At 39.5% G+C, this 15,595-nt stretch overlaps 1 protein-coding gene across 11 annotated transcripts in view; it reads right to left on the bottom strand.

The window, feature by feature from the left end:
- Positions 1-15,595, bottom strand: part of LOC109477370 (suppressor of tumorigenicity 7 protein homolog) — a 32,599-nt gene that overhangs the window by 595 nt on the left and 16,409 nt on the right. For 2 of the 11 annotated variants that reach the window (XM_019778598.1, XM_019778607.1), the window contains exons 3-15: positions 13,699-13,855; positions 12,560-12,730; positions 11,694-11,775; positions 10,521-10,575; positions 9,860-9,959; positions 9,314-9,411; positions 8,645-8,759; positions 7,840-7,912; positions 6,703-6,829; positions 5,739-5,889; positions 4,823-4,864; positions 2,359-2,451; positions 533-672 (exon numbers count right to left, since the gene is read on the bottom strand). In XM_019778598.1, coding sequence (XP_019634157.1) covers positions 533-672; positions 2,359-2,451; positions 4,823-4,864; positions 5,739-5,889; positions 6,703-6,829; positions 7,840-7,912; positions 8,645-8,759; positions 9,314-9,411; positions 9,860-9,959; positions 10,521-10,575; positions 11,694-11,775; positions 12,560-12,730; positions 13,699-13,855 — 1,404 coding nt within the window. Of the gene's footprint in view, positions 1-532; positions 673-2,358; positions 2,452-4,822; positions 4,865-5,738; positions 5,890-6,702; positions 6,830-7,839; positions 7,913-8,644; positions 8,760-9,313; positions 9,412-9,859; positions 9,960-10,520; positions 10,576-11,693; positions 11,794-12,559; positions 12,731-13,698; positions 13,856-15,595 lie in introns of all 11 variants that reach the window. The other 9 variants (XM_019778596.1, XM_019778606.1, XM_019778597.1 and 6 more) reach the window with 8 other exon arrangements.

Raw genomic sequence — 15,595 nt, 5'->3', positions numbered from 1 at the left:
ACAACCTCAAGGAGAAACAACCATTAAACACTTCATTGTGAACTTAGAGACATGAAGGGTAGTGACATGCCAAAAATAAATAAATCTGGGTAAGGAACAATCAACATCAAGTCATGTGACAAGAGAACTCCAAGACGAGATCTTACCACCTTGATGAAGAGACAGAGCGTGTCTCAAAAGCTCCTGAGAGCAGCTAACATTTTGTTGTGTGTATCGTTAATAATACTCGTCAAAAGCTTACTGAATCTGTTCTACATGGCATGTACAGAACAACAAAGCATAACAGAATAGTAGTGCTATAATTGGTACAGGCTGCATGTAGCAAGTCACAAGTATGCAAGAGAGTACCTACCTACCTACATGTATACACATACCTGTCCTTAGTAAACACATATCAGGAAATGTATGTTGTATAGGTGTGACTATACTCATTTGCATACTTGTGACAAAGGACAGGTAGGTCTATAGGTAGGTAGGTGCTCATTTGCATACTTGTGACTCGCTACATGCACCCTTTACCCCTTCGACTTACAGTTTTGGCCACCAGGCCCATGGGTTCAGGGAACTGGTGTGTGAGGAGAGCCAGCAGAGCCGTGACGGAGCACAGGCCGGCTGTGAACAGGATGAAGAATGGCAACTCCTTCTTAGGGTACACCGACACCTCGTGGAAGGCTGAAGAAGGAAGAATCACATCTTAGATGTTGATATTGTGAAGTGTTAAGTGTGATGTCATGGCTAAGAAGCAAGCAGACATTTGAATGAAGCAGTTAAAGGCATCCGATTGAATTTTAGGGCAGCGAAACATAAATATGCTGAATGAGGAAATCTGATAACAAAGTTTACTGCCATTTCTTGTACATTTTTGTCATCGTTTCATTCTTGAAGTGTGCTTGAAATACCCCAAAACAAGGTGTGTTCCTTCATTTTTGTAGCCTGGGTACCATCTGGATTTTCGCAACGCTCAAAAAAATTTTGAGCGTTGCGCAGCGAAAATCCAGCGAAAATGCGAAAGCAGCGAAAATGGTACCCAGGCTATCATTTTTGGGCATCACCAACAAATAGAACCAGCCTACAATATGAAACAAGCAACTGTTTTCTGTCAATGACATTGCATTTTGCCTCACAGATACAAGTATAATACTACTATGGGATAGGCTTGATTCAACTTACTACATTATTAGAAGGACCAGAAAATAAAATCCAGTCTTATTCCCTGAAATTGCACTGGACTGGATGCCTTTGATACATATCACCACCAACCAGTGATTGAACACAAAGGCATCCAAATTTGGGAGTACACTTTTAACAAACGGCACTAGATTTATCTCTATTTTCTCACCATCAATATGCAGTAAGTAAAATGTCCTTTGAGCAAAGTATCAAAGCCAAAGAAAACCAAACCACTGTGTATTTAGGCATTTAGTGATATACGTTAGCAATGAATCTTTGGTAATAAAGCTAATGAGTCTGGCACAGAGACTAAACACTGAGGGACTAGATTTCTATCTCCAAATCCCTTCTTATACAAACAAGGTGGAATGTCAAATTTACAATTTCCGTCAGTGACACTAATATATCTACTACACTAGCTTATAGTTGCTTCTAGATTTTGCAAGAAAACAAATAAAAGAATTCTAGAATCTTCCCTCTTCTTTTGTACCCTCGCATGCATATACAGTTTCCATACCACAGGTTTTTGACCCCATGTTTTTGTACACTCACATGCATATGCAGTTTTTATATGTAAGGTTTTTGACCCCATGTTTTTGTACACTCACATGCATATGCAGTTTTCGTCAGCCAGGTTTTTGACCCCATGTTTTTGTACACTCACATGCATATGCAGTTTTCGTCAGCCAGGTTTTTGCCCCCATGTTTATGTACACTCGCATGCATATTCAGTATTCATACATCAGGTTTTTGACCCCATGTTTTTGTACACTTGTGTGCATATGCAGTTTTCACACTGCAGGTTTTTGTCTGCATGTTTTTGTACAAATGTACACTAGCATGCGCACACAGTTTTTGCAGTTGTACTACAGGTTTTTGCCTCTATGTTTTGTTCACTCACATGCATATGCAGTTTTCATAGGTCAGGTTTTTGCTCGCACATTTTTGTACACTCGCATACAGTTTTCGTACATCAGGTTGTTAACCCCAACTTTTGGGGATTGGGACATGTGGGGTTTTGTGGCATAACGGCAGAGTGTTCAACTCAGAATACCGGGTTCAAATCCTGTCCAATGTTACTGATCTTGTAACCTTGGAATTCATTGTAAAGGATAATCGAGGGCTCTCACAATTTAGCCAAGAGCGTTGTCGGGACCCCCCCATGCAGGCCCCCCTAAAGAGACTTACCAGGCAGAAGCTCCCGGTCTGCAGACTCTGTGCAGCTGGGGTAGGGGTAGAACAGGTGACCCTTCTCCAGGGGATACGGGATCATCCGGAATGCTGAACACAAGAAAAAAACAGAAAAACATTTAAGCACACCAACAAGTGTCATCATACATGTATCTATGTACAACAGAATGGAAGGTCTTGCTGACTTACTGCTACTTGCATCAAAACAATAGTCCTATCCATCTACATGTACTAGTATATCATTCCAGCTCCTGGTCTCTAGAGTGTGTTGTTTGATGTCTACACACTTAACAAGTCTGATCATAATCTGTTCTTCATTCGGACACTACAAAAATGTAGTATTGAGAGGACACAGTGATGTCCTACCGTTTGTAACGTATGGCATGATATGAAATTGAAGTTTCTGGGGAAAAAATACACAATTTACTGGATGCAGTAAGGTCACGAGTCAGACCTAACAGTTTAAAAGTCCATCTTATCAGGTTCTTTGGTCAAGTAATGAAACAATACATCCTTGTTTTACAACACCACAGGTAACGTTATATAGACATCCACATTTCCAAAAAAATCACAGGTCTCGAAAAAACAAAATCTTCCGAAGATATAGTTCAACACTGGTATAAAAATATGTCTTTGGTAGATTGGTGATAGATGCCTTAAGCTAAAAAGTATCAAATCAAAAACTGTAAAAATATTTATTTCTGTTGAAACAACAAGAGTAGTATCTCTGAGATCAGTGTGAAAACATTATGGGAACATACTGTGATGTACTGCATATGCCATAACTTTTCCTTTTTATAAAAAAATATTCTAGTGGACATAACAGCAGGTTCTACTCTGTAACATGGAATGGATTGGACCAAATGGCAAAATTTAGTATTGGTAAAACATAATGCCGAATACAATCCCAAATTTGCAAATCTTCTTTAGGATATTTTATGTCCAAATCATGAATTTGTGATGATAAACTCAATACAAAGAAGTAAATGTTTATGAGAAGAAAGTCCCAGTTTAGATAGTTGCAGGAAATCACAAGTGTGCCCAGACCACACACTTCAGTTACAGATAAGGATGCTGACTGCCTCTACTTAAGATGTCAGCCTTGTTTATAGCAATGACCTGGGGACGTCCTGGGCCACATGCTCTGTGAGGCAGGGATTAAACAAAGCAACAAACAGGACCGGGATGAAAGAGGCTGAGAACGAGAGTTAACTAGACACCACGGCTTCTCTAGAGGCAGTTCTGTTCTGATTTGTGTGTTTTGAGTCAGGAATTTTCCAACAGGAAGATGTGATGGATCTCTATAATTATTTTGACGAGCGATGGAATGGTAGATTACAGAAGGGACCTGATAAAACTGAGGGCATGTCAGTCTTATTTTGGAAGGGAAAAAAAAAAGACATCGAACTGAAACTTTCCGTCATGGATTTTTATCATTCCATTTAGGAAAGAGGGGGGGAGATGTAGCCTAGATGCCAGACTGTTCCGAGGGCCAAGACACAAGGTAGACCCCAAGATTCTCTAACTGAGAGGGTCTGTGGTAAAATTTCCTAAGGGACTTGTTGGCTCTTGAGCCAAGGATCTAGCCTGTATGCTGTCCCTGGCAACAGTCTGGCACCCAGGCTAGGGCAGATACAGTCAACTTAATGCATTTTATTAATTTGTACAACATGATTCACATGTGCAGCAAAACATAAATCGAACCTGTGTTCAGTTTAAAATTGTATGTCGAATATCATCATAGTAAAGAGAATAAGTGCATCCTACCAGTTACTTTTCATAAATACTGGAAGTGAGTAACCAATGTTAACATTAAGAGGAACAGAAAACTGAGAAGGGTGGAGGGAATTGGTTGTCAGATCATCTGTGGTGCCCTAACGGTCGAACAATTAGAACAATTAGACTAAGGGATAGATGAAAAGTTGCAATTAACATGAAAAAAAAACTGCAAAAGTTGACTGCTCAGGAGAGGAGGAAGCACTCACATCAAAGACAGCCATTTTCTAAAACATGTATCAAGTTTACATCAATGATATCTGATGACTGTAGAGTAGTGACGTCTAAAGCAACAAATTTTCACAACTTTATATAACCAAAGAGACTGTCAGGACATTTGTACAAGCTAACTTAGTCGGCACAAAAGCTGAACAAACAATATACAAACTGTCGCTTCACATCAATTTATGCCAAACTCAATTTAACGTGTCCTTCAACAAACTGTACAAACAAACTCAAACATCATTATTTTCGAACGGTTGACAGAACTGTATCTGATTGGGGCAACAAAAAAAATTGTACCACACTAGCTATTCCACCCTCCATAAATTGTATAGCCCACTGAACAGTTACTCGATAATGATAGATTCAGAACATGCTTACGAAAAGAAAACATTGTTAAAACTGAAGGGAACTCAGGAGGGAACTCATCCAAAAACAAGAAAGCCTTCACTGAACTACTAACCATGGCACGGTGCATCTCCTACTGCTGACTCACCATAGGGGCCTGTTTGGGAATGCCAGAGAAAATGATGTCCTGACATCAAAAGCTTTCTTGCTATTTTAACAGAGAATCTATGTGGGCCAGGACCAGGGCAGGTCATCACATACATTTTTTGTAAGTCTACAAACGGCTTACGCAAGACAGCCTTCTGACATTACTGTCTACAGACATGTGGGCTGTGGATATAACCTACTTTTTTGTTTCGGCTGTCTTTTTAGCCAGTTCTCTTGTGTAAATACATACTAGCAAAGGGTCTGTCTCGATCTACACTTTCAAACATCAAGGAACAATCTTTTACTCATATTCTACTAGATACATGTACAAGTTAAGGAATACCAGAAGAAAGAAAGCTTGTTGTTGTAACATGTATGTAGTTGTCAATGATAGAATGATAATTAGATACATGTAAGACCTGCAGATTTACATGTGGGCAAAACCTGATGAAAATCTGCATATGTCGAATATTTTCTGCATGTAAATCGGCCTGCTTTGATGTACATCAAGAACGTACCTTCAGATTGCACGTTACCTCAAGGGCTGGCGTACGATCTGAATGTACGTTCTTGACGTACGTCAAAGCAGGCCGATTTACACGCAAGAAAAATTTTCCATACATACACTTGCGTGAGCACGCAGTTTTCATACAACCAGGTTTTTGCCCGCGTGCAAATCAGGTCTCAGTCATAGAGAAGAAACACTGAACAGAATAGTCTTCAAGTCATTGTTTCCAAATATGGTAATCTGGAAGCACCTATTTTTGTGTGGGGGTGTAGGGTGGTACTTACTGCCCTCCCAGGTGCAGTGCAATTTGTTGTTTCCAAATATGGTAATCTGGAAGCATCTATTTTCGTGTGGGGGGGTGTAGGATGGTACTTACTGCCCTCCCAGGTGCAGTGCAGCAGATTGAGTGCTCCGTCCACTCTCTTCCAGTGCGGCAGGTGGAAGAAGGCGTACGCAATGGCCTCGCTGTCCCCTCGCTTCAGCAGGTGCTCCGGCGGGAGGATCAACGACTTGGTCTCTAGTAAGTACTGTGGAAACAAACGGCGCAAAATGGAAGAGATTAAAGAAAGCAAGTTTGTCATTGTGTCAATTATGTTTATTTCGTAAAATTCTAAGATTCCCAACAACCAAAGGTTGGTGATGTTTTTGCTGGATCAGAATTTTGCCTATTGCTTATGATATCTTTTCTGACACAACATTTGAAATCTACATACAGGATGAAATCTTTAAATATACAAATACGACCTTGAAGTGCTATGCACAATACATGTACATTACAGGTTTTGCACAGGTACATTACATTCTACTGACGCACTGTGGTATATAGGCAATGCAGCCTTGTAAAGGCCCAACATTCTTTGAGCTGCAACCAGTCCAATTTAGACATAACCTATAACTTCTGGACCTGAAAGGTATCATACTCGGTGGCAAGTTTATTTTGGGTTTTATTGTTGCATCCTAATTGCTTTTGATAACTAGATTTTCTTTAATGTGATTATTACATGCACCACCTGATGCAATTTGAAGGTTACCACTAATCTAAAAAATATATAGTGCCATTGTTATTGAAGTGTAAAATGAAAAGCAACCATAAAGTTATAGTAAAACATTGAATTTTATTCCAAGACACAATTGAACAGGTATCAAATTTTCAGCGACCACTGTCACCTTTATCACGATAATTAATGACCAATCACTTCACAACGTGATCTCGCGAGAGTTACGGTTACAAACACGTGACCTTATCCCTGTACAATTGTGTCTTGGAATAAAGTTCAACGTTTTACTATGATAACTACCAACACAGATGAACCTTCATGACAACCAGAAAGTTGTCTAACCTTTGGCACATGTGGGTTGAACTCCACGGCTCTGTGTATGGCTTCCACCGCGTTCATTTCCGCCGTGCTCAGCCCCCGTTTGGACGCTATCTCTGGCGAGAACCTACAGGATGCAAAAGGGAAGCTTCTGGTCTAAATATAGCATAAGGGTAAAATGCTGGAGCAGGGGGAGGGGCCACCGCAACTCAGGAAAAATATGCGCATAATAAATGAATGATGTTTCATTGCATTAATAGACGATTTCAATCAAAAATTTCTAGTCGTCTTTCGGTCATTTGACAGAATTTTGCTGCTCATGACAGACAGAAATTCATCCATCATCTTTCACGGAAAAAAATGGAAAATAAAACATGACTAGTGGAAAAGGGTGTCATTAAACTAAGCACAGTCTAAGAGCAAAACTTGCACCTGAAGCAAATAGCATTTCAGAGGGTCAAGGTTTCAAAATTTTCTCCTGCCCCCCCTAGGATTGTCACCTTTGGTACTTGACATTATGTTATGTCAAATAAAATTGTCAAATACAAACAGGAGAAGGGAAGAAAAATGGCCACCTTAACGCATGCAGACATTGCCTGGGGCAATACACGTTTGAAGTCATGCATTCAAAGGGAACACTAAAACAACAGTTCATTCGTCTAGACTTTTGAAGGATTGAAAAGTTGGACGTTAACGATGTAACAGTGTTAGGCCACAGCAAGTAAATTTTATGGATGACATCCTCCGCAGACTCCAAATCTAAGCGAGTGGGCGAAAAAAAACAAGGCAGGCCGAAAAAAGAAGGTTCCTACATTTTAAAATTTTGACTCAATCATTGTACAAATGGCTTTATTCAGTGGAACATCACATATACACAGCCAGCGTCACATATCACTGCATCAAAGGAAGAAACAAAACATTAAATCAGAGCCTTTTCTTGTCTCCTCTCTTCATAGTTATCTGCCATCCACCTTCCGGCATGGCAACAGACATCTTTGCCCATTTTCGGCATGTTGACCACTGTCAGAAGCTACAAAATTTCTTGTTTTTTCTTCTTCCAAAATCAGGCGAAAATTAATGTGCGCTGATGTCATCCATAAAAATTACTTGCTGTGGCCTTACAGAAAAGCTTGAGGGAGAAAGCAAGCCCCCTTAACTCACTTGTCTGCGACAGCTCGAGCCTTTAGCAGCGCTGCTGTATAACATATGGTGGCTGACTTTGGTAGGCTGATGTCTGGAGGAAATGAGAGAGAAAATACGGTATTACACACTGGGGTGTGTCATACAATGTATAAAAACCAGCACCTTGAGGAATTCACACTTCTATGCCATGGTAAATGGTGTTCGATGGTGCTTTTTGGTTTCACCTTTGCCGCTATATTTTGCAAAATCCCTAAGAAGCACTTGGCCTGCAGAGTTTTGTCCACTTCTGCATGAACAGGTGAACCCCAAATGGATTTCCAAAAAGCAGCTTTTTCATTCCATTCCATCCATTAATTCTTGGCTCTCAACACTACATTTTATATGCAAGGAGCATATGTATGGTAGTGGATGCTACCTGAAGCGTCTGCTTTCAAAATCATATCCAGTTGCTTGAGTAGGTAACTGTTTTTTGGCGTATTTTATTACCTGGATGTCTAACCTTCACCAACAGAACTCTCCACTCTTATACATGTACAAAATTGAAAGTTACAGACAACAGCATGTGGGCAGAACATACTGCGCCTTGGTGAAAACCCCAATTTTTCACAGATTTCATTGGATTTTTGGTCAATATTGCATCAAAATTTTGCCTTTGGCAGACGATCCTTTTTCAGACATAACATTTGGAAACTACAGACCTTATATGCACGAATATGAGACATTCTGACAAAGTGCTATGCACAATACAACACATTATGGGTTTTGTGCAGGTGCAGTATGTTCTGCCGGTGTGCTACACACAACATAACTGCGGCCGACTCACCATCATATTTGGCCAGTACAGCCTGTACATCAGCGTACGCCTGCAGCTCCAACAGAGCCTCGATCAGGTTTTCATGGATGTTCAGCACACTCATCATGGGGAACTCCTTCATGAGCTGCACACACAAGGCAGAGAAACACCGTCACGCAACAACATTCATGACTACCTTTTTCTGGTACATGTATCACACAGAAATATTCTTCTTTTTCCTTCCTTTCCCTTGCTGCAGGAATTATAATGGGGAAAGAGGGTATGCTTGGAGTGGTACTGGCAGCACTTAATGGTAAAACGTTTAACAGTAATTAAGTTGTAGAACACTTTGGAAGCAACTTCTTTGGACTGTTCTTTTGTATACATGGAGTCTTTGGCAGAACTGGTCTGCAGACTTTGGATGCTCTGTTATGATTTTGGGGCAATCTGGCATTCGACTACATCATACAAAGAGTTTTTCTGTAATACTTAGTGAAAAATCTAGGATAAGAAATAATGCAATAAGTAGAATTAAACCAGTCAGCTACAGTTAACAGCAGCTGGCTATGATTAACAGTGAAACTGGTTGCTACACCTAATGGAAAAAGGCATGCAGACCCTCAGGAAACATCAGTAAACACATTATCTTTAAGTTGTTTTGTTGCCTTTTTTTTTGTTATAAGTATGAGTGGTTCTTACATCTCTCATCATCTTGACGGCTTCCTTCACCCTGCCCAGCTTGCGTGCACACATGGCAAGTCTGCGCCGTACATAAACGCACACATTCGTGTCCCGTCCTGTACAACAGACAACAAAAATGATGATTTATTAGCAAGAGAGCAGTCACATGCTGAATTGCATTCTTTGTTCCAAAAAAGTTACAAATTACATATTGACAAAAAACAACTTGATTTAAAATATGTCATCTTGTGTTAAAACCTAAACACTTACGTCAAGAATTAGACAGAACATGTTTCAAGTTTCTGTCAACTCTGTCCACCTAGACTCCTAAATTTGGAGTTGTGTTACCCAACATTAATAGTTCCAACTGGACATGTGTTCATACTAGATTGAGTTTATCTAGTTTTCCTACATTTCAAGATTGAGGGTCTGCTCACCAATTTTAACTCAACCTGTACAACTGCATATTCACCTATCTAAAATCTTAGTAATTCTTAGCAGGCACAGTGAGACAAAATACTGAATGGAAGCAAACCTCCAGTGATGAAAAGAATGGGTACTCACTATGTATGGCCTCGTAATGTGCACCTAGATGCTGTGTGGACTGGCTCTTCTTGTAGTTTGCTTCCCCCACTTTTAACGCCTGCTTGAACAGTCGCTCCGTCTACAGGGGAGGGGAAACAAGGATGGCAGAAATGAGACAATCGAAATATTACTCATCTTGTTCTGATACCTGATCCATCTGTGTCATCTTACCATCAGTGCTTTACAGTTTTCTTTTACAACAACCAGGACTCGAAATACTTTTTTCTGCATAGTAGTGCCGGTAATATTGAACATTATCTGCACCATTTTATCTACACCACTCAAAATTTAATAAGTATGGATCACAGGAAATATGGATCAATATTCATAAACCATTGGCATTTGCCATTATTTCTTTTATACTTTATAAAAATCTACATACAGTTACATGTAAATATAAATCCAGTACATGGACCAGTGCAGGTTTGGTGCAAGTTGACATCAGAAATACCTGCACAGCTCTAGTTTTACCTGCACTAACCTGCATATGCAGGTGATATAACCTGATTACTGTATCATGATATGTAGGGTATCTCGTGGCTATAACGTGCAAGGATGTTTGTAGTCCAACCATACACACAGAAGTTGTCTTCCAAGAGAAAGCACAGTGTCCAGTGATGTAAGATAAGGCTGTTCATACCTCTAAAATGGTAGTGGCTTCTTCTTCAGCAAGTAGTATGTAAGCAGTTGCACATCTGAAAACATAAAAGGAATTCAACATCAGTGACATAAAAATACTGAGAAGAGCGAGCACTTGAATGTAATATGATGTAACTCCTTTATTTCTCTGTCAAGCCTGGTTTCTTTTTAGGGTCTGTCAGCTAATCAACATGTAGGTAGTACTACAAGAAGAATGAAACAGCCAACTACAATCTCAACAGCCAGTTTGAACCGCTTTTTCTTTCACCTAGCCTTTTAATGATGTGCACTTAACAATACTTCTTCTCGAGCCACGTACAAAGGAACACCTACGCCAGCTTCAAGAGCTTTTATGCAGATGCAATTACAGTATCCATCACTGCATGGTGACTGCTTAGCACAAGAGACATATCAAAGGGTAAGATCTAATAGCCTACTTCACCCTGAGGCTAAGTACTAATTATCTGCTATAACAGGCAGCTTGCTGCTTCTGTCATATTGATGCCTGGAAGACATGACAGTGGATTAGGCCTAGGAAAAAAAATATTGTGTTTCCTGTTTCCCGACCGACCCTAGAAAAAAATGCCGACCTTAGCCTTTTTCGGGGGAGACGCCTGCAAGGAACATACATTTTTTTAGGTGATCGACCATTTCTTGCTCCATGATCTGACACCTGAGTGATGAAACGTTGTACAATCGGTTTTCCAACGTTAGCATTGAAAATATAAGTGTCCTCATGCAAATTTTACTTTGTTGAACTGCATTGTATAAGTTGGATCACTAGAGAATAAAAAAAAGAAAGAAAAAGAAAAGACTAGACATTACATTCGCATATAGTCTGCTCTATTAATTCTTACTCAAATACATTCATAAATATGGTCAGACAGGGGTATAAATCCCTCCTACTATAAAATTGCAACATAATGTAACCCAACACAAGTTACCATGGTGAGAGACGTCAACAAATCAGGTCATTGGCCAGGTCGGAGGTCACTGTTTGGAACAGAAGAAGAAGAAACAGAGCAAAAACAATACGTTTTCCTTCGGTAAACATGATAATCCCTACCTACCGACCCTAACTTTTTCAGGACTGAAACAGGAAACACAACATTTTTATCCTAGGCCTTACCATTAAGAGGAATGATAAGGGGTGTGGAAATGAAGCTCTACTCACTCGGGATCTTTTTCGAGGGCCTCGTGAGCGGCCTTGATGCGCGCTTGCGGGTTCCGCTCCCGCCACGCTCGCTGCATGACCGCTGAGGGAACACAGGCCACTTTTAAATGGCAGAACTCAAATCATTATCAATGGCAATATCGGCATTACACAGCACTAGGTAACTATTATTGTAACGAATGCAAAAACATGACAAACAGGTGCCATTTACATGTATATGTATCAGGGTTCAAAATACTTTTTTATATTACAAAAGCTAGGTAGCAAACCAAAGTTTCAGGTTGCGGTCAACACCTGCTGTTAAAGAAATAGGGAAGTCGTAAGACTGGACACCTGTAAAGGTATCGCTCCCACACTAGACAAGAAGGCGGGACATGATGTATTTCAGAAGCTACAAGCTCAGCTAAATTTTAACAGGTGGCTTTGTATGCAAAAAAATAATAATAAAAAAAATAAAAACTTTACCTCTGTGGCAAAAGTGTGAGAGTTGGTATTTTGAACCCTGCATGTATAGTCTATGGCTAAGCTGAAGAAGAAATGCTATAAACCTGCATGTAGCATACAACCTCCTCAGTTTACTTCGATGCAAAAATTTAAAAAGGTTGTTTTGTATGAAAAATGGACAACCTAGAAGTCTCACACAGAATAATATTAACAGAAATTGTGTGGCAAGAGTGTGAGAGTTTTGAACCCTGCATGTATAGTATGTGGCAAAGCTGAAGAAGAAATTCTATAAATCTGCATACAACCTCCTCAGTTTAATTCAATGCAAAAAAATTTACATGTTTCAATGGCAATCACTGTAGACGACAGACTTACAGACATTGTGAGATACCAAATCAAGAGACAATGTTGTGAGTTCTTACACTCATCAGTTGGCCGACTGTGATCCGTGTCACATGTGAAGAACGTCTGATGATCCTGCGCTGATAGGTTCATGTCGTAGTACGTCAGCGGCTCTTTCCCCGTCACCCACGTGTAACGGTTGTACTCCGCTCCTCGTAGCAGGTTGAGTGGATTTCGCCACACTTTACATTCTGGAATGGGGGGAGGGGGGATTTGAGTATTGGGGGGAGGGGGGATTTGAGTATACATGTAAGTGCTATCCAGAACTACAATCCTTCTCAGAGAGATTGAGGATCGTCACTGGGCTTAGTCTGGTAACCAGACCCCCATGAGCTCAGCGCTATCTCCTCAAAGCTGGTAGCGTTTTGGGCGGCCAAACCAGGCTCCAATTACCAGGCGCCGCAGGTATTTTTTTTGCAGACCGTTTAGGTTTCTTCGCTCTTCGTGCAATAGAAGACTCTGCGTATGACTCTGCGTAATACAGGAAGTCAGCAAATTAAGGAAACCAGCTGGTGATAGGTCCGTGGTAATAGCTTGCCTGTGGGCGCTTAGTAAAGGACGGGGCACCCCAAGGCTACATTGGGCATATGAATCAGAAATATGAAAATTTACATTATATATTTATTCATAAATCATGTGTTGATCATTGCTGCACACAATATCTACATTGATTGTAACCTTGAATGTTTCCTTTAACTCTATAGTGGACAGATCTTGAATATCTTCCCATCCACACATATGCAAATCGCAATCAGAAGATGTACAAAGCAGCATTAGAAGCTGTGCATTTCTTGATTAAAACACATACGAAAGTCGTGCAATTAGTTGAAAAAAGTCGTAGAAATCGCATTCATTTCTAGTTCTATTACAAGGCTTTCAATTGATTAAAACACAATCATCACAAGAAATTTGACAAGAAACAAACTAGTAAAAACTGCAATTCTCGTTGAAATTTCTAGTTCATTTCTAGTTCTATTACAGGGCTTTCAATTGTGATTAAAACACAATTTACAGAATTTGACTTTTGCACAAGAAATAAACTAGTAAAAACTGCATGCGAAGTTAATTGAGATCTGTACCATACACAAGTATTGGTACCAAATTTCTATACTTTGCAGATGAATGATTTTGCCATGCTCTTGGTGTGTAGTGTACTCACCTGGAACAGACTGTTGATTGTTGTTCTGTGAGTTGTTTGTGTTGTTGTTTCCGTTGTTGTTGTTCTCCACCCCACCGAGCCACGGTCCCAGGTGGTTCAGGGACACCTGCTCGATGAAGGAAGTACCGTACTTCCGGAAGTACCACCACTCAAAAATCTGAGGAAAAAAATACCACATTTTAACACTTTACTTATAGCTTTCTCCTTCTATCTATCTGTTCATGCTTATGTTTTGTATGCATAATGTATTTCAGGGCTTGAAATCCTTTTTTTTCTGCATACCTTCACCAATACAAGTAACATTGAAAACTAGAGTTCCACGATCTCATACCTTCGCCAAATGAGGTTAGCCTTTATGGCTAAGAAATTATAGATTAATTACTGATTGTGCAAATAGGATCCTATATTGCATCAATTATATCTGTAGATCATATTCTACACCAGAAGACAGCCTTATCTTATCAAAGAATGCCATTATAGTATTTCCTCATAAATTATGCAAATGAGGTCCTTATTTGAATAAGTTATGTTTAATTATGTTCACCTTTACATAACTTTCAAATATCCCAAGTATGAAATTCCAGGCAGTTACCACTATGTAATTATAACATTTTCTCATTAATTATGCAAATTAAGTCCTCATTTGCATAATTGATATCTGCCTGTATTTCTGCCATTCTCAATTATGTATGACACATGCTTGAATAGTCCTATCATGGAATGCAGCTGATTAATAGACTTTCCTCATTAATTATGCAAATTACATTAATATTTGCATAATTGTAATATCATTATGTCAAGCATCACTTCAGCTACCTACATGCCAAAAATCACGACGATCCATCCACCGGTTCTTGAGTTATCAGCCTTAAACATTTTCTAACTAACGCCCCTGCAGTTCCAGAGCAAGCAGCTAGGGGCCAAACTCACGTCACTTCTCCCCAGCACGAGAGCTACCTACCATGCAAATTTCGTCACCCTAGCATGTCTGGATCATGAGATATCAAACCGGAAGTTCAGCTGCAGTACCATAACAAGCCGCCAGGGGGCCCAAAATCTAATCAGTTCGAGCTCTCATCAAGACCTACCCACCTATCAAATAACCCACCTATCAAATATCAAGATAATCCATCTAAGCTTTCTCGAGTTATGCTGTTGACAGACAGACACACACACACACACGGCCAGGAAAACATAACCTTCTCCAATTCTTGGCGAAGGTAATTACTTGCAACAGAAAAATGTTAGGCCACGCCAATTTAATTTGTTGGTTCTCAGATTTTTTTCAGAAAAAAATATGAAGCGACAGGGCGAAAAAATAAAAACTAGAGTTCCCCGATCTCATACCTTCGCCAAATGATGTTAATCTTTATGACTGACAAAGTTTAGATTAGATTATTCCCCCCTGATTTAAGAAATAGGAACCTAATTTTCATGAATTATATCATTTTATCATAATCTCAACCAAAAGACAGTCTTATATTAACAAAAAATGCATTCTAGCATTTCCTAATAAGTTATGCAAATGAGGTCCTGATTTGAATAAATTATGTTTAATGATGTTCACCTCAATTTAACATTCAAATACCACAAGTATGAAATTCCAGGCAGTTATCATTACATAATTATAAAATTTTCTCATTAATTATGCAAATTAAGTCATTATTAACATAATCAACATCTTCCTGTGTTTCTCTCGTTGTCAATTACCAATGTCACAAGCTTCAATTGTCCTATCATGGAATGCAGCTGATTTATAGAATTTCCCCATAAATTATGCAAATTTCATCCAAATTTGCATAATTGTCACATAATTATATTAAGCATCACGCAAGCTACCCACATACCAAAAATCACGACGATCCGTCAACCGGTTCTTGAGTTATCCCCTTTTAAA

The sequence above is a fragment of the Branchiostoma belcheri genome, unplaced genomic scaffold (genome assembly GCF_001625305.1).
Source record: "Branchiostoma belcheri isolate BF01 breed outbred unplaced genomic scaffold, Haploidv18h27 scaffold4, whole genome shotgun sequence".
Classification (NCBI taxonomy): domain Eukaryota; kingdom Metazoa; phylum Chordata; class Leptocardii; order Amphioxiformes; family Branchiostomatidae; genus Branchiostoma; species Branchiostoma belcheri.
This window is presented reverse-complemented; position numbering and strand designations above follow the sequence as displayed.